This window comes from Chlorocebus sabaeus, chromosome 16 (genome assembly GCF_047675955.1).
Source record: "Chlorocebus sabaeus isolate Y175 chromosome 16, mChlSab1.0.hap1, whole genome shotgun sequence".
Classification (NCBI taxonomy): Eukaryota; Metazoa; Chordata; class Mammalia; order Primates; family Cercopithecidae; genus Chlorocebus; species Chlorocebus sabaeus.
The window spans coordinates 51728129-51750967 of NC_132919.1; the positions used below are offsets into that span (position 1 = coordinate 51728129).

A 22839-nucleotide genomic window follows, 5' to 3' on the forward strand; every position below is an offset into this window, starting at 1 on the left:
AAAATCTGAACGCAAGAAAAACCCACTTGCCGCCCCCGCCAACAGGAAGGCGGGTGAGGGCCTCTCTCGGCTTTCCCGCCCCACCTTTCCCACTCTCCCGCCCGGCCCCCCGGGTCCTCTGCCGCCCCGACGTGGCCCAGAACCCGAAAGTGAGACACCCATGTCGGGCGGCTGGAATTCCGTGAGGAGCAACTCAGGAGCGCAGCGGAGTCTGGCAGCACCCTGTTGGGTGGACGTCGAGGCAGAAGCACTTCCAGGATCCCCATGGCTGGCGGGGCGCGGCCCAGCCTCCTTGACCAGGACGCCCCGTTAGAGCGCGGGCGTCAGCTCCTTACCACCCTCATCAGTCTTTTGACCCTTCTGCAAAAAGCGTAGCGACCCCGACCCGTCCTCTATCCCAGCCCCGAGGTGAGTCCGCCACCTCTGGACAGAAATCAAATGGGACTGGGTCATGTCCTGGTGCTTTTTGTCAGCCGGGTGGATGGCGCGCGCCCGGGGCAGCACCGGGGAGCCCGAGGAAGAGCCTTGTTTGTGGCGCTTTCGGGGCTTTCTGGATGCTGAAGCCCTTCGGCCGATTCCTTCTCATTCCTTCTCGAGGATTCTCGGGAAGCAGGTGTGTGATGGATTACTACTCGTGGTTGCAGGGAACAAAGCACCAGAGAAGGAGGTGGCCTTACTACACTCCCATCGCGTTTGACAACGTAGGGGTAGAGGTGGCTTAGGCTTTGAGTGTCCTGAGAGTGCAAAAGTTGTTAATCTAATTGGAGTCACTTGTGTTAAAAAAACAACAAAAAAACCCGGACAGAGCCCGAGAAAACCATGACAAGAGGGTTCTCATGCATAAATATCTGATAATGAAAACTATCACAAAGATTCTGCAAAAACCCCAACCTTGCACAAAACATACTTTTGAATGGCCATCTGCCCAGCAACTTTCGTGTCCAACGTTGAACTGGTCACCCTTGTTACTAATTCTTCTACCTAAGGATAATTATCTCAAAACAATTATGTAATCCTATTTTTTCCCTTAAAGCCTTTCTTTCTTTACCTCCCTGAATACCCATATAGTTTACTATGGCATGGATACTACCTTTGCAATGCCCTATGCCCAAAGAGATACTATTTTCTTTGAGAGAGCCTGTTATTTAGGTTGACAAAGGCAAGGACCATATCTTAAGTCCTGGGCCTGGATGAAGGCAGAGTGGCCTACACGCTCCAGCCAGCTGCAGCCCCATTGGAAGCAGGCCTCACCTCTGAGGTTTCAGGTCCTTGTGGTCAGCCCCTGCCCTATGCACATACATCCTCTGACGCAGGAGTTTCGACCTTAGTCTGTGTGCCTAGGCCCGAGGACCCTCACCAAAGCCCTTTGGCTTCTATTGGGAGCCTCCGCAGCCTGGGAAGTGCATGTCACCCCAGGGTGCCCAAGGAGTTTTTCTGCCTCTTGCTGGACAGAGCAGCAAATAGGAGCCCAGAAATAGGGAGAATGGAAGTAAGCTCCATCCTCCCTGCCCGGGAACTGCCCCAGACCTCCTCTAGAGGTTCACAGGCAGTCAGCTAAGTGGGGATTGCAGAATCAGATGGACCACCCCATCCTCCTTCATTGGTCTTCTCCCTTTTTTTTTTTTTTTTTTTTTGAGACGGAGTCTCGCTCTGTTGCCAGGCTGGAGTGCAGTGGCAATCTCGGCTCACTGCAACCTCTGCCTCCCGGGTTCAAGTGATTCTCCTGCCTCAGCCTCCCGAGTAGCTGGGATTACCGGCACGCACCACTGTGCCCAGCTGATTTTTGTATTTTTAGCAGAGACAGCGTTTCACCATGTTGGCCAGGACGGTCTCAATATCTTGACCTCGTGATCCACCTGCCTCAGCCTCCCAAAGTGCTGGGAGTATAGGCATGAGCCACCATGCCCCGCCAGTCTTCTCCCTTCTTAAGGCCTCAGGGAGGGGCCCTCCTTCTTGGGGTAGAATTCTCAGCCTTTGGTAGGTTTTACCTCTGCCCAGTCTCTGGCACACAGTAGATAATAAATATTTATTGAAGGAATTCTGCCCAGAGATGATTGCTATTCTGCCTAGGAGCAGGTGAGATCAAAGTTTCCTATGCAGAACACTCACTGATACCTTTTTCTTGAGGGGGGGTGGGGAAATAAGGTCTCTCACCCAGGCTGGAGTGCAGTGGTGTGATCACAGCTCACTGCAACCTTGAACTTCCTGGCTCAAGGGATCCTCCCACCTCTGCCTCCTGAGTGGCTTGGACTACAGGCCTGTGCCACCATGTCCAGCGAATTTTTAAATGTTTTGTAGAGATGGAAGTCTCCTTATGTGGCCTAGGGTGGCCTCTCAAGTGATTCTCCCATCTTGACCCTCCAAAGTGTTGGGACTACAGGCATGATCTGCCACACTTGGCTTTTTTTTTTTTCTTCCCTTAATTTTTTTGTAGAGACGGGGTCTCTATGTTGCCCAGGCTGGTCTTGAAGTCCTGGTCTCAAGAGATCTTCCTGCTCTGGCCTCCCAAGGTGTTTTGTGTTTTTTTTTTGAGACAGAGTCTCATTCCATCACCCAGGCTGGAGTGCAGTGGCATGATCCCAGCTCACCACAACCCCTGCCTGTCCGGTTCAAGCAATTTTCCTGCCTCAGCCTCCCAAGTAGCTGGGATTACAGGCTCCTGCTACCATGCCTGGCTAATTTTTGTATTTTTGGTAGAGATGGGGTTTTGCCATGTTGGCCAGGCTGGTCTTGAACTTCTGACCTCTAGTGACCCACCCGCCTTGGCCTCACAAAGTGCTGGGATTACAGGCTCCTGCTACCATGCCTGGCTAATTTTTGTATTTTTGGTAGAGATGGGGTTTTGCCATGTTGGCCAGGCTGGTCTTGAACTTCTGACCTCTAGTGACCCACCCGCCTTGGCCTCACAAAGTGCTGGGATTACAGGCATAAGCCACCATGCCCGGCCTTTTTTTTTTTTTTTTTAAGAGACAGGGTCTTGCTGTTTTGCCTAGGCTGGCCTCAAACTCCCAGGTTCAAGTGATCCTCCCACCTCAACCTCCCGAGTAGCTGGGATTACACGTGCGCACTACCACCTCCAGCTGATATCTTTTTTCTTTAAATGTTTTCAGGAAGTGGGCTCATTATGGGATGCACACAAAACCTGGTGGATACTAGCACCAAAAGCACCTATCTACCAGCCCCACCTCCCTCCTTTTCCATTCAACTGAGATGGAGGAGACAGGATTTGTCAAAGTACATGCAAGCACTCTTCCTTCAGAGCACGTGCTATTGATGGCTGCCAAGAGTAAGACTGGGTGGGGAGCCAGAAGGCAGTGGGGTCTTCCGGACGCTCACCGAGTCAGACTTTTCAACTGGAAGAGACTAGCTCATCCAGACAAACCTCCTACATTTTCTTTTTTAAAAATAAATTTTTTAATTTCGCTCTAACAAAGTAACCTGCTACTTTTTCAAGGCTCAGAGGTGGTCAACAATTTGCCCAAAGTCACATGGCAGATAGTGGCGGAGTCCAAGGCACTCAGGTAGGGCTATTCCAGCCCAGAGCCCTTTGCTTCGCCTGCAGTATTGCCTTTGGCCATAAGAGGCACTCATGGCTGGTCCTGGAGGAGGCAGGACATCCCCAAAGATGCTTATTGACGCCAGCTGGACATGGCAGGCGGGAAGACTGGCACCCGTTCATGAAAATAAAATCTCCTGATAAGGTTTTTCTTGCCAGAGCCTGGTTGAGCCTGAATCAACAAACATCACCCTGAACCTGAGCAACCCTTGCTGAGCTGGGAGGAAAGGAAGGGTGAGGGGAAACGCACTCCAGCCCTGTTTTTCAGCTTCATTAGTTCACAGAGTTTATGACCTGCTGCAGGGAACATTTCTGTGTATAATTCAAACACATTCTGTTTTCTCATTCCCTCGGAACCCTGCTGGGACAAGAATAGGCTGATGACAGCCAGCCCCTGGGTGGTGACTTCAGGGAAAGGCACCAGTAAACTGTGTGTGGGGGGAGCTCAGACCTCCAGGTCACAGGCACAGGCGAACAGGCAGCAGGGGTGAGTCCAGCCAGCCACTTACCCCAGGGTTGACACCTCTAACACGGCAGGGAGAAGGGGGGCCTCCAGAGGACAGGAATGGGGAGTAAAAGAACTTCTCTTGCAAAAGCAGCCCCATTTTCACAGCAGTTTTCAGGCTGCCTGGCAAGCCTTCCTCTCCATCAGTCAAATGTCTGGCTTCCCCCAGCCAGCACTAATCCTCCCCGCCAAGGAAACAGGGTGGGGAAAGGAAGGAGGAAGCCCCTAGATAGAGCAGGTCCTGCTGAGACTGCAGGGGGGCCCTCAGACTTTAGGATCCAAGCCAGGGGCCCCCCTCCTGTTCTCCACACAGGCGCCAGGATGGGCGTGCCACTCAACCTTTAATCTGTCCCTATCCAGGCAGCCAACTCCTCAGTCAGGACCTCTGCACTGCCTCTCACCATCAGTGCGAGGTCCAGTGACCTTCGTGGGGGCAGCTGCACCACCAGCCTTGGCTGCCCTACAGGTGAGGGCTGGGTCACTTGGGAAGAGCAGGGCAGGAGGAACCTGGAGGAAGGTGAGCTCTTCAGAACTGTCTGGAGGCCAGAGAAAGATAAACAAATGATGGAGGTATCCAGGCTGTACTAGAAGGTCCAGTGCGTTCAGCTGTAGGAGCAGCAACACACAGCCAGCTGCGCTGAGCCGGCCGGGACAAACCTGAGCAGGGTTCAGACCTGACTTCCTGGGCCCTGAGTACCCTGGTGCCCAAGGAAAAAAGTTGGGAGAGCCCACTCCTGGATTCTGCTAGTTAGAAGAGGGTTCCTCTGGCCAGGCACACTGGCTCACGCCTGTAATCCCAGCACTTTAGGAGGCCAAGGTGGGCAGATCACCTGAGGTCGGGAGTTCGAGACCAGCCTGACCAACATGGAGAAATCCCGTCTCTACTAAAAGACAAAATTAGCCAGGAGTGGTGGTGCATGCCTATAATCCCAGTTACTTGGGGGGCTGAGGCAAGAGAATCACTTGAACTTGGGAGGCAGAGGTTGCAGTGAGCCGAGATGGTGCCACTGCACTCCAGCCTGGGCAACAAGAGCAAAACTCCGCCTCAAAAAAAAAAAAAAAATTTCTCAGGGCGTCTTCAGAGGCCATCCTCCAAGGTCCCAGTTCCTGGCAGAGTTCCAGCTTGCAGAGCCTGGACAGCCCGGGCTTCCTGGGCCGCTCTTCACGCAAGCCCCTGGTGAAGGAGCTGAAGGTCCCCCTCCTGGGCTGGGCTGAGACGGTGTTCACTCAGTGACCCCAGGACTCAGACACTGGTCACACAGGTGACCCCTGGGTCTTAGACGCTGGTTACATACATGATCACAGGGGACCGCTGCTTCCCAGGACCATCTTTGGCTTCCAAGAAAATATCCTGCTCCAAGGCATCTGCCACAACAGCCTGCTTGCCCTGCTCCTTCTTCTGCAGGGCATAGAAGCTGCCACCCATGAAGAGGGCAGCTGAGATAAGGAAGAAGCTGGACATGAAGAAAACATAGCTGAAGTTGTTGGTGGCGTCCAGGAGCAACCCTGGGGGACAGAGATCAAGTTAGGCCAGTGCTACCAGGCCTCCCCCCAACTAAACCCTGTGTTCCCTGACAGCAGGGATTTTATTTTTGTTTCTCCTGCACCAGGAATTGTGGCTGACACCCAGTAGACACTCAACAGATACTTGCTGAATGAGAGGAGGGGAAGAAACACGAAACCTCCTCTGGCCTGGGCAGGAAGAATCTTCAGCCTACAAGAGAACTTAAGGGCATGTGGTGGCAGGGAACTAGTGGAGTCTGGGATATTTGCTCAGCCACCCTCCAGGTCTCACCTCTGCCTCCTTCTGAAGAGCTCTCCCCACTTGTTTGCTTAAAGAATTCCCTTGGGGCCTGACATGGTGGCTCACGCCTGTTATCCCAGCACTTTGGGAGGCTGAGGTGGGTAGATCACGAGGTCAGGAGTTCAAGTCCAGCCTGGCCTAGATGGTGAAACCCCGTTCCTACTAAAATTACAAAAACTAGCCAGGCACGGTGGCAGGCGCCTGTAATCCCAGCTTCTGGGGAGGCTGAGGCAGAAAAATCGCTTGAACCCGGACGGCAGCGGTTGCAGTGAACCAAGACTGTGCCACTGCACTCCAACCAGGGCAACAGAGTGAGACTCCATTAAAAAAAAAAATTCCCTTGGATGGGCACAGTGTATCACGCCTGTAATCCCAGCACGTTGGGAGACTAAGGCAGGTGGATCACCAGGTCAGTTCGACACCAGCCTGGCCAACATAGTGAAACCCTGTCTCCACTAAAAATACAAAAACTCAGGCAGGGAGCGGTGGCTCACACCTGTAATCCCAGCACTCTGGGAAGGCCGAGGCTGGCAGATTACAAGGTCAGGAGTTTGAGACCAGCTTGGCCAATACAGTGAAACCCCATCTCTACTAAAAATACAAAAATTAACTGGGTGTGGTGGCGCATGCCTGTAGTCCCTGGTACTCAGGAGGCTGAGGCAGGAGGATTGCTTGAACCCGGGAGGCGGAGGTTGCAGTGAGCTGAGATTGCTCCACTGCACTCCAGCCTGGCGACAGAGTGAGACTCTGCCTCAAAAAAAAAAAAAAAAAAAAAAAAAGAATTCCCTTGGAAACTGGGACTTCCAATGCCACACTTGGACGGAGTCCCCACTGGGCTGAACTCAACCTCCTGGATCTACTCTAATAACCGCTGCCTTGTGTTGTCTGACTGCTCCCTAGTATCAAGGGCTTTACAAACCTGCCCTCATTTGCTCGGAATCTCACGCTCTCAGCTGCCTCTCACGTGCACCTCTACTTACCTGTTCGGTTTCCCTCGCGTCATACATCACCACTGTGGTTGCGGATGTGTCTCTGTTTTCACTCCTGACTCCTGCTCTAGAAGGTAATCCCCCAGAGGATGGGGACCTTTTTTTTTTTTTGAGTTGGAGTTTCACTCTCTCGCCCAGGCTGGAGTGCAGTGGTGTGATCTTGGCTTACTGTAACCTCCACCTCCCGGGTTTAAGCAATTCTCCTGCCTCAGCCTCCTAAGTAACTGGGATTATAGACGCACACCACACCCAGCTAATTTTTGTATTTTTAGTAGAGATGGGGTTTCGCCATGTTGGTCAGGCTGGGAATGGAGACCTGTTGATCCGCATGCACACCCAGAGGCTGGTAGAGTAGAATAAATGGTTAGGGCAGGTGTTCTCTTCTGAATTTTGTAGATGGCACTGTGGCTCAAAAAAGGAAAAAGACTTGCCCGGGTCCCACAGGCAGGAAGCAGGAGAACCAGGATGATGATCGTTACAGGAAACTGCAGGATGCTGACTGCACACCACACTCTCTCCTAAGCTTTCCTTGGAGGTAGATTCTATTTATCCCCACTTTACTGATAGGAAAAAGGAGGTGGCCAGGCACAGTGGCTCAGGCCTGTAATCCCAGCACTTTGGGAGGCCGAGGGAGGCAGATCATTTGAGCCTAGGAGTTTGAGACCAGCCTGGGCAATATGGTGAAACCCCATCTCCATTAAAAAAAAAAAAAAAAGGCCGGGCGCGGTGGCTCAAGCCTGTAATCCCAGCACTTTGGGAGGCCGAGACGGGTGGATCACGAGGTCAGGAGATCGAGACCATCCTGGCTAACACAGTGAAACCCCGTCTCTACTAAAAAATACAAAAAAAATAGCCGGGCGAGGTGGCGGGCGCCTATAGTCCCAGCTACTTGGGAGGCTGAGGCAGGAGAATGGCGAAAACCCGGGAGGCGGAGCTTGCAGTGAGCTGAGATCTGGCCACTGCACTCCAGCCTGGGCGGCAGAGCAAGACTCCGTCTCCAAAAAAAAAAAAAAAAAAAATTGACTGGGTGTGGTGGCGTGTGCCTGCAGTCCCAGCTACTTGGGGGACTGAGGTGGGAAGATCTCTTGAGTCTGGCAGGTTGAGGCTGCAGTGAGCTGTGACTGCACCACTGCACTCCAGCCTGGGTGCCAGAGCGAGACCTTGTCTCAACAAAAAGGAAAAAGGAGGTACAGGGAGGATGATGGAGGACTGAGGTCTGGTACACAAAATCCATGCTTTTTTTTTTTTCTTGAGATGGAGTCTCACTCTGTCACCCAGGCTGGAGTGCAGTGGCGTGATCTCAGCTCACTGCAAGCTCCGCCTCCCGGGTTCAAACGATTCTCCTGTGTCAGCTTCCTGAGTAGCTGTGACTTACAGGCACGTGCCACCACACCCACCTAATTTTTTTGTATTTTTAGTAGAGATGGGATTTCACCATGTTAGCCAGGTTAGTCTCGATCTCCTGACCTCGTGATCCACCCACCTCAGCCTCCCAAAGTGCTAGGATTACAGGCATGAGCCACCGCATTCAGTCACAAACCCATGCTTTTAACTGTTCATACTCTGAGTGCCAGGTGAGAAATCAGCTGTAGCACAAACCTCTGGAGATGCTGGACAGGGCCCAGATCTGTCTAAACTGTTCCCCTTGTACCACACTATTTGGCTCCCCTCCCTCCCAGCTCCTCACCGGCCAGTGGTGGGGAGATGAGGAAAGCAAAGCCATCCAGGACAGTGAAGAGTCCCAGGGCTCTGGGGAACTGATCCATAGGGACGATGTCCATGAGAACCTGGAAGATGAGGGCGCCGATGCCGCTCATGGACACGCTGTACACCAGGCAGTAGCCCACGAGCACCCAGAAGTCACCTGATGCCGCACACACCAGGTTAGTGAGCCCATTGAGCAGGAATGCCAGGCTGAACAGGTACTTGCGGTGGCTAGCAAAAGCTGGCCGTCCTGCCATCAGTCCGGCTAGGGGCCTCAGGAAGATGTTGCTGAAGCCAATGATGGAGATGAGGAGGGCTGCCTGCTGCTCGTCCACCCTGTGCCACATGGCATATGGCACCAGGAAGACTTGTGGCAGTGGGAAGCCCAGGATGGACCACATCACACCCAGTACGTACACGCAGTAGCCTGTGTTGTGCCGCAGGATGTCGAAGGCCAGGTGGCGCTGGATGGTCCGGCCACATGTGGCCACGCAGCCAAGTGCAGGTGTCTCGGGAGGTGGTGGGGGACATTCTTTGGTCTCAGGGGCCACACTGGTGGCCACAGGCCTCATGATGGCCCCGCAGATGCAGCAGTGGAGAAAGACCCCGCCGAAGACAAGGAAGGTACCCCTCCAGCCCAGGTCCTCCAGGAGGTAGCGGGAGAGCAGTGGCCAGAGCGTGATGCCCAGGGAGACGCCCATGGAGGCCAGCGCGTTGGCCAGCACCCGCCGGCGGACAAAATAGAAGCCCAGCACCGTGACACTTGACTGGAAGCTGAAGCACATGCCCAGGCCTATGGGGCAAGAGGGGATACCAGCCTGGAGGCACAGTGGGGCCTTCCACCTGCACCCAGGGGTGGGGTCAGGGGTCATTTCACACACCTGCCCTCCTCTGGTTCTAGTCCATACCCAGCTCCAAGTCCCTGGGGACTGAAGATGGAATCAGCTGGCCTTGCCACCTCCCTGTAAGCACCGCACCCCAGATCGGCCCTCCCAAGGCTGCCAGGGCATCCCTGTTCCCCTAGGTGTAGCATGGGAGTTATCTTTTAAAAACCCAAATTGGGCCGAGCATGGTGGATAATGCCTGTAATCCCAGCATTTTGGCAGGCGAAGGTTGGTGGATCACTTGAGGTCAGGAGTTTGAGACCAGCCTGGCCAACATGGTGAAACCCCATCTCTACTAAAAATACAAAAAAATTAGCCAGGCCTAGTGGCAGGTGCCTGTAGTCTGTAGTAGCTACTTAGAAGGCTGAGTCAGGAGAATCAGTTGAACCTGGGAAGTGGAGGTTGCAGTGAGCTAAGATTGTACCACTGTACTCCAGCCTGGGCAACAGAGTGAGACTCTGTCTCAAAAACAAACAAACCCCAAATTGGATTAAGTCTCTCTTGGCTTAACACCTTCCAAAGACTTCCCATCACACTTGACAAAAAAATCCACAGTCTCCACAATGCCCTGGAAGGCTCTCTGTGGTCTGGCTCTGGCCCACCTCTCTGATGCCATCTCAGGCCGCTCCCTGTCACTAGGATCAAGCCACAGGAGCTTCTTTCTCTGCCTCTGAACATGAAGCTGCCCTTAGGGACCTCAGGTCAATTTGTAGCTGCTGTTCCTTCTGCTTGGAATCTGCTTCCTCCACTCTCCTCTCAGTTCAGACACCACCTCTCCAGAGGGGCCTTCCCAGCTCCCCACCCACTCAGTGTCTGCACCTGCACACCTGAGCATGCGGGAGAGAAAGCTGTCAATCGTGTGTGATCATGGCCTCACGCGGGCCCTCAGGCTGCCTGTGACGCCACTACAGCTCCCTCAATCGTGCCCTGCCTGCCCTGCTAGGTGACTACTGGGTCTCTTCCTTTGGGCACCCCAACACCTCCTCCTCATCCTCATGCTCAGCTGCCCACATGCCTGCCCACTGGTGACAATGGCTTGCCCATTCCCCCAGCGCCTGTCCCTCCCTTCTGCCCTGCATCCTTTCCACTCAGAGGCACCCCTCTAGCAAGTCCCCTCTCTCCTGAGTCATCCTTTTTCTCTTCTTTCCTAGATCATTCTCCTTAGTTATTTCTCCCATTAAAAAAAAAAAAAAAAAAAAAAAACTCTCTTGACCTCATAACCACTTCCGGGTATAGTGTATTCCTCTAGTCCCCTTAGAACAAACTGCTGTGGAAGGGCTGGGTGTGGTGGGCTCACACCTGTAATCCCAGCACTTTGTTTTTTGTGTTTTTGAGATGGGGTCTTGCTCTGTTGCCCAGGCCAGAGTATAGTGGTGCGATCTTGGCTCACTGCAACCTCCATTTCCTGGGTTCAAGTGATTCTCCTGCCTCAGCCTTGAGTAGCTGGGACTACAAGGGCCTGCCACGAAGCCTGGCTAATTTTTGTATTTTTTTTTCAGTAGAGACAGGGTTTCACCACATTGGCTGTGCTGGTCTCGAACCCCTGACCTCAGGTGATCTGCCCGCCTCAGCCACCCAAAGTGCTGGGATAACAGGCGTGAGCCACCGCGCCCAGCCAGCAGTTCCAGAAGATTAAGAGGCGTGCCTGCCCCATCCGCTTGTGCCTGGCACTTTCTAGCAGGTGCCTATAAATTCTGGAGCTGAAGTGATAGTCACCTGTGATGAATCCTGCTGTGAAGTAGAGCTGGCTGAGGTTGCGAGAGAAGGAGCTGGCCACCATGCCCAGGCTGGCCAGCACACCTCCCAGCATCGTGGTCACTCGGCAGCCGAAGCGTCCCACCAGGATGCTGCACAGGGGCCCTGTGGGAGAAGACAGCCCGAAGGTAGCAGCTGAATGAGGAGGTGGTGGGAGAGGAGGAGAGTGGTTGGGGGAGGGCAGTGTCAGCAGGAACTAGTCAGGTGGTTTCAAGGGCAGGAGCAGGCCTGGATTCTGATATACCCACCTGCCACGGACTTGCCACGTGGCCCGAGCGAGGCCTGATCCCTTTCCGTGCCTCAGTTTTTTCCCCTACAAAGGATTCAGACTGGGCGATGTTTAACCCTGATGAGGATTCCCAGAAAGGTGGAGCAAGACCCTGCACTGCACCGAACTGAGGCTGCTCCTTCTGTCTGGGTGAAACAAGATTGGTTCATGAGTTCACCACCTCCCTGACTTCGCTGGGGGTCTGTTGGTGGGAGGAGTCAGGGCAGTGTTCCAGGACATCTAGACCACAGTGTACACCTTCAGATCCTGTTTTACCTGTCCCACCCCCACCCACAGCATCCTCAGGAAGACTGGCTAGATCCCTCTCACCCTCCCACCACCTTCCCAGCCCTACAGCTGAGGGGAGCCCTGGGCCCCTCTGCGCCTCCTTGCACTGGCCTCTAGAGTGTTCTGCAGAAAATCAGGCAGGGTAGGTTCTCCCCTTCCCGCACCACCTCCAGCACCACCAAAGTTTGCACCACTAGGATCAAGCCACAGGAGCTTCTTTCTGTGCCTCTGAACATGAAGTTACCCCTAGGTTTGGTGGTTTGGTTCACTGTGGACAGGGCCCTGTTCCTTGCCTGGCTCCCAGCTGCTTTCTCACCAATCCACACCCCAAAAAAGTAGAAAAGAGCTGCAGACTGCTCCTTGGCATCTCACAGGGACCCCATTCACCCAAGGACATGGGGAGCTTCTCTAGCTCACTCTCTGAGAATGTGACTAAAGGGACAGGGGAAGTGTGTGTGCATGAGGTGCTTGTGTGTGTCTGTGGTGGAGGGGGGATGTGTGGTGTGAGCCAGTGTGAGTATAAAAGTGACAGAGTAGGCCAGGTGCAGTGGCTCATGCCTGTAATCCCAGTACTTTGGGAGGCCAAGGTGGGTGGATCACCTGAGGTCAGGAGTTCAAGACCAGCCTGGCCAACACGGTGAAACCCCATCTCTACTAAAAATATAAAAAGTAGCCAGGCGTGGTGGTGCGTGCCTGTAATCCCAGCTACTTGGGAGGCTGAGGCAGGAGAACTGCTTGAACCCGGGAGGTGGAACCCAGTGCACTCCAGCCTGGGTGACAGAGTGAAACTATATCTCAAAAAAAAAAAAAAAAAAAAGTGATGGAGTGACCGGGTGCGGTGGCTTACACCTGTAATCCCAGCACTTTGGGAGGTCAAGGCAGATGGATCGCCTGAGGTCAGGAGTTCCAGACCAGCCTGGCTAACATGGTGAAACCCCGTCTCTACTAAAAATACAAAAATTAGCCGGGTGTGATGGCGGGTGCCTGCAATCCCAGCTACTAGGGAGGCTGAAGCAGGAGAATTGCTTGAACCTGGGAGGTGGAGGTTGCAGTGAGCAGAGATCACGCTGCTGCACTCCAACCTGGGTGACAGAGGGAGACTCCTCTGAAAAAAAAAAAAAAAAAAATGCATCCTCTGAAAAAAAAAAAAAAAAAAATGACAGAGTAAGTGAGCAGCCCATCCTCAGACATAATCAAGCAGAGGCTGGTGGCCCGGCGTCTCTGCCACTGTAAAGGGGCAGGTGGCTCTGGAAAGCACTGACCCACAGATCTTCCCCATGCCAGAGACTCTGGCCTGATTTAGGGAAGGTGACATTAGGGAAAGCCCTGAGTCATAGGGTTGAGGGTGGGGACGGGGCTGCAGGCCAGCTGCATAGCTGAGGGTGGTGTGGCTGGGCCGCAGGCAGGGCGTTTCCTCTGCAGGGCGCTCCTTCTGCCGTGAACTCACTCTTCAGCCTTGAGCAGGTCTTGTATTTTGTGCCTGCTTGCTTTCCTTACCTCTAAAAGGTGTACGTAGGGGCAGGGACACTTGAAAGGATCAGTGAAAGTATCCCTGATTCATCATGTTTAAAAATTTCTACAATACTGTGGTCAGGTGCCATGGCTCATGTCTGTAATCCTGGCACTTTGAGAGGCTCAGGCAGGTAGATCACTTGAGCCCAGGAGTTTGAGACCAGCCTGAGCAACATAGTGAGACCCCATCTGTACAAAAAGTAAAAAAATTAGCTGGGTATGGGCTGGGCGCAGTGGCTCACACCTGTAATCCGAGCCCTTTGGGAGGCCAAGGCCAGCGGATCATAAAGTCAGGAGATGGAGACCATCCTGGCTAACACGGTGAAACCCTGTCTCTACTAAAAATACAAAAAATTAGCCAGGTGTGGTGGCACACGCCTGTAGTCCCAGCTACTCAGAAGGCTGAAGCAGGAGAATTGCTTGAACCCGGGAGGCGGAGGATGCAGTGAGCCGAGATTGCACCACTGCACTCCAGCCTGGGCAACAGAGCGAGACTCAATCTCAAAAAAAAATTAGCTGGGTATGGTGGTGCACACCTGTGGTCCCAGCTACTCGGGAGGCTGAGGTGGGAGGATCGCTTGAGCTTGAAAGGTCAAGGCTGCAGTAAGCTGTGATCATGCCCCTGTGCTCCAGCCCAGGTGACAGAATGAGACTCTGTCTCAAAAATAAGCAAATAAATAATAAACATAGATAGAAGAAAATGTCTACAGTACTCTGAATGAGCACGGGCTCATGCACGTGTATGTGTATATGAGAGAGACGGCCAGCCAGGAATCCCATGCTGATGGAGCTGCTGAGATGCCTGCTGTGGATGGTGAGCTCCGAGTCATCTGGGGAGTAGGTTCCCCACCAGATGCCCGGTTCCTAGCCCCTGGCCCAGGCACCCTGCTCTGCCCGTGTGAGAAGAAGCCCTCCGGGATTCCCACTCCCTGCCCCAACCCTGCAGGCGAGAGGCCATGCGGCAGATTCAGAGTTCACCCGGGAGAGTCGCGCTCTCTCCCAACCCAACCTCCCTCCCAGTTTGAGGGCAGGACCTGGAATAATAAGTAGGCTGCTGGTGGCAAGTGGAGGGAGTAACCGGGAGGTAGCCGGGGAGATGGGCAGCTGCGGCCAGCAGACACACGCCTGCAGAGGCCTGTGGGCCATCAGCTTGGGCTCCGGGCCCCTCCGAGGCTGGGATCTATGCAATCTCTGGAGAGCTCCCAAGGAGCCCAGAGAACCCTCTCTCTGCCCTGTTCCCAATGCTGGGGTCAGGGTGAGGCAGTCACGCTCCTGGAAAAGTCAGCCAGGAAACAGGGGCCTCTGAGGCCTGTGGTGACAGAGCCAGGAGAAGGGGCAGGCAGGGGCTGCCTTCCTCCCTCACCCCCACTTAGCAACCTCTTCTCTGCAGGGAGGCCCGGGAGAGCTGGGGCTCCTGGCCTTGTCCCCCTCTTGTTCCCGGTGTCTTTTTTTTTTTTTTTTTTTTTTTTTTTTTTTTTTTTTTTGAGACAGTTGCTCTTATGGCCCAGGCTGGAGTACAATGGCACCATCTCGGCTCACCGCAACCTCTGCCTCCCGGGTTCAAGCGATTCTCCTGCCTCAGTCTCCCGAGTAGCTGGGATTACAGGCATTCACTACCACGCCCGGCTAATTTTGTATTTTTAGTAGAGACATGGTTTCTCCATGTCGGTCAAGCTGGTCTCAAACTCCTGACCTCAGGTGATCCGCCCGCCTCAGCCTCCCAAAGTGCTGGGATTACAGGCGTGAGCCACCGCGCCTGGCCATTCCTGGTGTCTTCCTTACGTCCCCTTTCCTATCCTGAAGCCACTCCCTGCCCCAGTGAGGGTCTCCAAAATATTAATAATTCACAGCTGCATACATTTCCCAGGTCGCAGCACCTCCAGGGAAAGACAGTGGTCTTCCTTGCTATTCCATGTGGGAGCTGGGCGGGGTGCCAGGCATTACCCTCAGACTGCAAAAGAGGCAACCCAGGTTCAGAGAGACCGGCCAGCTGGAAAGCAGGAGAGGCTTGGTGGGCTGGCCCCAGCGCTCTTCCCAGCCTGCCACTGTGCGCCCCAGCACACCTACACCTGTGTCTGAATGGATCCCACAGAAAGGACACAAGGCTCTGCCTGGCTTTGCAACCCAAGCACCTCCCCACTCTCTCCCCAGCTCCAGCCCAGTTCAGCTGGATTCCAGCCAGGGGCCCCTGGTGAAATCCGGTGAAAGCTTAGGAATTCACCCAGGAGGCAAAGCCTGTGGCCTCAAAGAGAGGGAACCAGAAGGCCAGAGAGGGAGCCAGAGAGGGAACCAGAAGGGTTGTGGCTTCCTCGCAACCCCCAGGCCTTTCTCATCAGCCCCTCCCCAGGCCACTCACCTGCCATGTGGAGCACAGCCATAAGGATGGAGGGGATCCAAGAGGTCTCGCTGTTGCTGGCCTGGAACTCCCATTGCAGTTCAGTGAAGAAGATGCCGATACACGTGGGGAAGCCCAGGGTGAGGCCCTGGGTCACCATGGTGGCTAGCAGCACCACCCAGGCCCAGCTGCCATCTGCATGCTCCAGGACCTGGGGCATCCTCTGCTGCCGACGCTGCCACGGCCTCACTGCCACTGTGGCTGCTGCCTGGAGAGGTGACAGAATGGAGCCTGGTGTTCAGTAGGCTGCCCGTCTTTCCTGGCCCACCTACCACCTTCTCTCGGCAGCTAAGCAGTCCCTTCCTCACACCCAAGTACCAGGTGTCACAGAGGGGCACCGCCCCTGGGAGGTGGCCAGAGGCCCACGCATTGGCCTTGGCATCTCCTTTCACCCACTTCCCAGAGCCAGCCTGGCAGGAGGTGGCAGGAAGGACAGGAAGGACAGGACGGGGCAGGGCAGGTGGCACCAGGCAATGGGGTGCCATTGTTTCTAATTGTTACATCACTTAGAAGTCAGCAGGGGGACCTCCTGGCCCACTCAGTCACTGCTTGTAGAATGCAGCAGACCTCTGGGGTCAGTGTGGTTCCAACGCCCCCAAATGCACACACGGATACATTTCAGACACTCCTGCCCAGAGTTCCTGCGTAAGAACACAGACTTTCACAAGGCCTCAGAGGCAGCAAAGTTACTATTGGTGCTGTTGTGAAGGCCCGAGTGAGCAGGCCGGTGCTGGGCGCAGCCACGGAGCATACACAAAAGAGTTGAACAAGGATCCAACCAGCAGCTTTGGAGAAGGCATGGGCCTCATCAACCCACACACCCCCACGCCTTTCCCATCAGCCCCTTTGCAATCCCCCTGCAATACTCCTTTCATACAGAGCTCAAGGCCAAGACTCAAGTTCCTCAATCACATGGAATAACACACACACACACACACACACACCCCCAGTGGCACTCAGATACACACACATACCCAGTCACACACGGACACAGTCACAGCACATACGCAGACAGCACAGAAACATACAGATACACACACACACACACAGACACACACTCAGATAGTTACACACACAGAGATCCACCGACCCACACAAAGACCACACAGGCACACAAACTCATATAAAGACACACACTTGGCCGGGCGCGGTGGCTCACACCTATAATCCCGGCACTCTGGGAGGCCGAGGCAGGCGGATCATGAGGTTAGAAGATCGAGACTATCCTGGCCAACATGGTGAAACCCTATCTCTATTAAAAATACAAAAATCCCAGCTACTTGGGAGGCTGAGGCAGGAGAATTGCTTGAACCCAGGAGACAGAAGTTGCAGTGAGCCGAGATTGTGCCACTGCACTCCAGCCCAGTGACATAGCAAGACTCCGTCTCAAGAAAAAGACACACACTTACAGACACTCAAAAAAGTGCAGAGACATGAAGAGATGCTGACAGATACATACTACACAGATCCGTAGACAGTCACACCAACACACAGAGATATATACCGTCACACACAGTTCAAGCATACAAACTCACACACAGAGGCATACAAGCAGGTACATAAGACACACTAGCAGACACGCACACAGTTACACACAAACACAGAGAGACACATGTACACGTACATGCATGCAGACATGCCCAGAGTCACACATGCTATACAGACACACACAGTCACACACTATGCAGACATGCACATGTGCCTGTACGCACACACACACACCCACCTCACGTCCTTGGCTCAGCAAGGTGCAGCCAGTCCTATCTTAGTTCAACACAACCCAGGCCACTCCCCTCATCACAGAAGCTGCCATAACCAGGCCTCCAAAGTCCCAAGGTCCCCTCCCCAAGTTTGGACCCCTTTTTCAACCCCCTCCCATCCTGCCTCCTGCTCCCTGCCCCCCCCCCGACCCCTCAGACCTCACCGCCTGGGGGTCTAGGCTGCAGCAGGCACCGCAAGGGAGCAGCCTCCACCTCAGTGAAGCCCACACTTGGCCGGGCTTCTGTTGGGGTTGCTGTTCCCACAGCCTCCCTCCCTTTCACCCCAGGTCCTGGGAAGCTCCGAGGAAACTCAGAAAACTACCAGAAATATGAAACCCCCTTTTCCTGCCAAGCCCAGCACCCCACTGCTTCCCTCCAGGCCTAGGAGTTTTAAAGCAGCACCTAAGCCGGCTCCACCCTGAACTGCCTCCTTCCAGGTCTCCAATCCTCCACCCTCCCAGAGGACCCTGGGAGTCCCATCAAGGTGAACCGTCCCATTCATCGCAGTCCCAGGGTGTGAGGGTGTGTGACCCACATGCAGGGCAGAGCACTGCCTGCCCTCCTGCCCTCTGCATAGGACCTCTGGCTAGAGATCCTCCCAGCCCGGCCCTCCTCCTGGCCCAGTTCCAGGCCAGGCAATATAGCAGATAAGGCTTCTCCAGCAAACTAGCCTTCGCCTCTTCCAGGATTTCTGTTCCCTCAGCAAACGAAAAGGCCACAGGCGCCACCTGATCCTCTGTGTTGCCCCAATGTCAAGGTTCCAGCCCTGCTCCATAACTCGCCCTTCCTCCCCAGCTCTTCCACTCTCCCACTTGACACTCTCACCTCTTCCTCCCGCAAAGGCCACAGCCTTCCTGGCGTCCTCCTGCCTTTCCCTGTTCCCTGCCACCCAGCCCTGGCACTCCCAGGCCTGGAGGCCCTGGCGGCATTTGGGAGGCCTGGAGGCTGGACCCTAGCCCCGCTCCCTCTCCCCACTGCCTGGCTCTGTCCCTTCTTGCTCTGCCGGGAAGAAGTCTATGGAGAAGTCTCTTTCTATGAGAAGAGCTCTTCTCAGCATCCACTTTTTGGGGCAATGTTTTTGGGGACTTTGCCCAGGCTCCTGTGACCTTCACTCTGGATCCCACCTTCCCTCTGGAACCTTTCAGTGGAGCTGGCTGTTCCTGACCATTTCCTCTCTCCAGGTCCCAGGCCAATCCGAGCCCAGGAATCCTTATGTACCTTTGCACGCTAGAAGCCCTGCTGCCAGGACGGGCGCGGTGGTTCACACCTGTAATCCCAGCACTTTGGGTGACTGAGGCAGTGGATCACGAGGTCAGGAGTTTGAAACCAGCCTGGCCGACATAGTGAAACTCGTCTCTATTGAAAATACAATAATTAGCCGGGCATGGTGGGGCTCGCCTGTAGTCGCAGCTACTCAGGAGGTTGAGGCAGGAGAATAGCTTGAACCCAGGAGGTGGAGGTTGTGGTGAGCCGAGATCGTGTCACTGCACTCCAGCCTGGGCAACAGAGTGAGACTCCGTCTCCAAAAAAAAAAAAAGCCCTGCCGCCGAGGTCTGAGGACTCCCTTCCCCCGCCTCTCTCTGGGACCCCCGCTGCAGACTTCCATGTCTCCTCTCCCACTCCCAGCAAGTCCCAGGTCACATACATGGTGTGGATGCCCAGTCAGCTGTCCAGCTTCCCCTCCCATCAAGCAGTTTCTCCAGTCAACTGATCTTTCAGAATTCAGCCCTGCCGGGCGCGGTGGCTCACGCCTGTAATCCCAGCATTTTGGGAGGCCGAGGCAGGCAGATCACCTGAGGTCAGGAGTTTGAGACTAGCCTGGCCAACATGGTGAAACCCTGTCTCTACTAAAAATAAAAAATTAGGCTGAGGCAGAAGAATCGCTTGAACCCGGGAGGCGGAGTTTGCAGTGAGCCGAGATCACATCACTGCACTCCAGCCTGGGTGACAGTGAGACTCTATCTCAAAAAAAAAAAAAAAAAAAAAAAAAAAAAAAAAAATTTCAGCCCTTAGGCTGCTCCAAAGGTTGTGAGTTATTTCAGTTAATTGTTCACAGGCAGGTACAGATCAAACTCCTTGTTCTACTCTTTCCCTGCTTCTCACTACAGCTCCTGAGTAGTCTTAGAAGATTCAGCCCAGCTGGGTGTGGTGGCTCACGCCTGTAATCCTAGCACTGTGGGAGGCCGTGGCTGGCGGATCACGAGGTCAGGAGATCAAGACCATCCTGGCTAACACGGTGAAACTCTATCTCCACTAAAAAATATACAAAAATTAGCCAGGCGTGGTGGCGGGCACCTGTAGTCCCAGCTACTTTGGAGGCTAAGGCAGGAGAATGGCGTGAACCCATGAGGTGGTTTGACTCCATCTCAAAAAATAAAAAGAAAAAGAAGATTCAGCCGTAGCAGCATCCCTGAGAGCTACCCTGACTCCCACCCCAGGCTGGGCTGCACCTCCTTCCTGTTTTCTGCCTTTTTTTTTCCCAAGATGGAGTCTTGCTCTGTCTCCCAGGCTGGAGTGCAGTGGTGCAATCTCAGCTCACTGCAATCTCTGCCTCCCAGGTTCAAGTAATTCTCCTGCCTCAGCCTCCAAAGTAGCTGGGATTACAGGTGTATGCCACTATGTCCGGCTAATTTTTGTATTTTTAGTAGAGATGGGGTTTCACCATGTGAGCCAGGTGGTCTTGAACTCCTGACCTCAAGTGATCCGCCTGCCTCAGCCTCCCAAAGTGCTGGGATTACAGGCGTGAGACACCGTGCCCGGCCTGTTTTCTCACCTTAATAGTGGTCTTCACACCACATGGGAGTGGATCACCCCCTTGTCTATCGTTACCTCCACCCTGCTACCCTCTTCCACACTATGAGCAAGAACCTGTTCATGAACCCGAACCCAGCCTCCGGCTGAGCACAAAAGAGGAGATGAACGTGACCCACCTGTGTTCCCCAGGGGGCAGGCAGGCCCAGGACCAAAGGCCATGCAGCTTCCAGGCAGGGAGGTCCATTCCAGACTCAAGCAGGGCAGAAAGGTGATGGGGCGAGGGCTCTGGCTTGGCCTCTGCCCCAGCAGGGAAGTGGTCTTTTCTTTGTACTGGGAACCATGAGTCATGGTCACTGCCTGGTGTGTGCTTTGGGCAACGAGGTAGACAGGGCAAGTTGCTTCGCTCTCACTTGCTGGGACTAGGGGTGAGGTTGGGCCCCAGGGGCTGCCAAGCTCAGCTCTCAAGGACCCCTAGGCCCAATGAGACCAGCTTCATAGCCCAGTGCCATGAAGTTGGATGTGTGGGCAAAGAGAAGTTTAGATGATATTTCTGGTCTTTCTCCCATCTCACGCAGGACCAGCCTATGTTTTCAGGGTGCCTCATCTGATAACAGGGGCCTCACAAGCCCTGGGAATCCCTTCCCTGCCCCTGGACCTCGAAGGCCTGGTCACAGGGGAGAGCAGATGCTCTCATCCAGAGGTCTCGGGTTAGGGGCCTGGTGTCCAGAGTCCAGGGGGCTTTCTCTTCCTCTTCCCGGTGGGAGAGTTCCGGGCTGGAAATGAGGAAGGCCCTGGGGACCCCTCCCTCCCTCCCATATCAAGCAGGCTTCTGGGCTGGTGCCCAGGACCCAGGCGGGCAGCAGAAGGGCTGCTGCTCAGCAGAGAGCAGCAAGGGCAGGCTTGAGCTTGGGGCTGAGGAACTCTCAACCCTGTGGCTGGCCCAAAGAGAAGGGAGGCAGCCCCAGAGGTAGGGTGGCTGGGGCAAGTCACTCCCTCCCTTCCCCTTGTTCCCCCACATTCCCTGCAGACCAGCACGGGTTTGGGACAGGCAACTGGGACCTCAGGCCGTACTCTCGCCCTGCTCATCCCCGCAGTCCTGCCCCGGAATCTGGTTTCCGTTCCGCTGTCCCTCCCTCCCCGGGACAGAGCCCCTCCGAGTGGGGCTGCTGGGATCCCGGGCTGTGTCCGCCTTGGAATTTCGGGCCAGGAGTCCGAGCGCCCTCGGGTTTGGGGGTCATCACCCCAGGCCCCGGGGCAGTCCAGGACCAGGACAGGAAAACTTTTCTAGATTCTCACCGCTACTGAGCCCGCCCAGGAGGGAAGGGACGGGGGCCCCGGCGGGAGGTCTGCGACAGCACTAGCGGGGACTGGGCGAGGAGGGGACGCGTCCGAGGCAGTGGGGCTCGGGCAGCCCGCTCACCCGCTCGCACGGGCCTGGCGGAGAGGTGGCTCAGCTTCCCCGAGCGCGGCGTCCTGCGGCCCGGGCGGGTCGCGACGAGGACTGCGGGACAGGGTCAGGCGCCGCGGCCAGGCAGGGCGGGCCCAGGGCCGCTTGGGCGGGGACCCACCTTCCAGCCTCCCCTGGATTCCGTCGGGTGGGGAAGGGGCCAGGCCTGGGGGGTGGCGGCAGGCGTGGCCGGGGACCGTCCAGCAGCCGGGCCGGGCTCCCGACGCAAGCTCCGCGGGATATCCACGTGTCGGAAATTTGCACAACCCGGATGCCTTCTTTCTAGCTTCTGGTTTTCCCCGCTCAGGGTCTAGGGCCCCGGGCGTGGGGCGGAGATAACACGCCATAAAGAGACCACACCTCCCAGGAAGTGGGGTGGGGAAGGCGCAGAGGCCGAGGTTGAGGATCCCTTGTTTCTGCGCTTTCCCTTCCCAGGAGCGCTTCCAATGAAAGTCTCGAGCTTTGAGGGCTGAGCCTGCGGGTGGGAGTCCAGGCAGTCCCATGTAGGGGAGCAGGCAGACCCCTCAGCTCTGGGAGCAGGTGAGAGGACACCCACCACTTCTGCATGTGGCCCTCAGAAATGCAGGCCCTTTTCAGGTTTTTCCCCCTTCCCCTATCTGGGCGGCCCTTGATGTGCATTAGTTAAAATGTACTCAGTTGGCGGGGAGTCTAGCTCTGTCGCCCAGGCTGGAGTGCAGTGGCACAATCTCAGCTCACTGCAACCTGCACCTCCTGGGTTCAAGCAATCCTCCTGCCTCAGCCTTCTGAGTAGCTAGGATTGCAGGTGCACACCACCGCACCTGGATAATTTTTGTATTTTTAGTAGAGATAGGTTTCACCATGTCGACCAGGCTGGTCTTGAACTCCTGACCTCAGGTGATCCACCCGCCTCAGCCTCTCAAAGTGCTGGGATCACAGGCATGAGCACCGCACCTGGCCTTGTTGTTTAATTTTGATCTGTGGACAGTGTAGTTTCACAGCCTCTGACCTTCACCCTCCCTCTTCTCACTCCACATTGTGACTCCAACCTCATCCTGTATACTTGGGACCCGGTGCCTTTTATGTCCAGTCCAGATATTCAACCTGGAACCTATCCTTGTGTGCCTCAAAGGACCTTAAAACCCAACACTGACCAGAACTCGCCGTTGACACTGTCCTCCGCCACCCCTGCTAAACCTGGGATACCTTATGTGCTCCATGCTTGAGCAAATTACAGCC

The 22839-nt window shown here is 55.0% G+C and overlaps 1 protein-coding gene across 6 annotated transcripts; it reads right to left on the reverse strand.

Annotated features, from left to right (window-relative positions):
- Positions 1 to 2383: 2383 nt before the first annotated feature.
- Positions 2384 to 21948, reverse strand: SLC16A5 (solute carrier family 16 member 5). 6 transcript variants are annotated; one of them, XM_008011791.3, is made up of 6 exons: positions 21743 to 21947; positions 20351 to 20504; positions 15622 to 15868; positions 11159 to 11302; positions 8542 to 9351; positions 2384 to 5567 (listed from the first exon to the last, which is right to left on the reverse strand). In XM_008011791.3, exons 3-6 carry the CDS (start codon positions 15818 to 15820, stop codon positions 5338 to 5340), a joined length of 1383 nt encoding a protein of 460 aa, XP_008009982.1. In that variant the 5' UTR covers positions 15821 to 15868; positions 20351 to 20504; positions 21743 to 21947; the 3' UTR covers positions 2384 to 5337. The 6 variants fall into 6 exon arrangements, with proteins under 6 accessions (XP_008009982.1, XP_008009981.1, XP_008009987.1 ...); XM_008011790.3 differs by having other exon boundaries at positions 21595 to 21947; XM_008011796.3 differs by lacking the exon at positions 20351 to 20504 and having other exon boundaries at positions 21743 to 21948.
- Between the last annotated feature and the right edge of the window lie 891 nt (positions 21949 to 22839).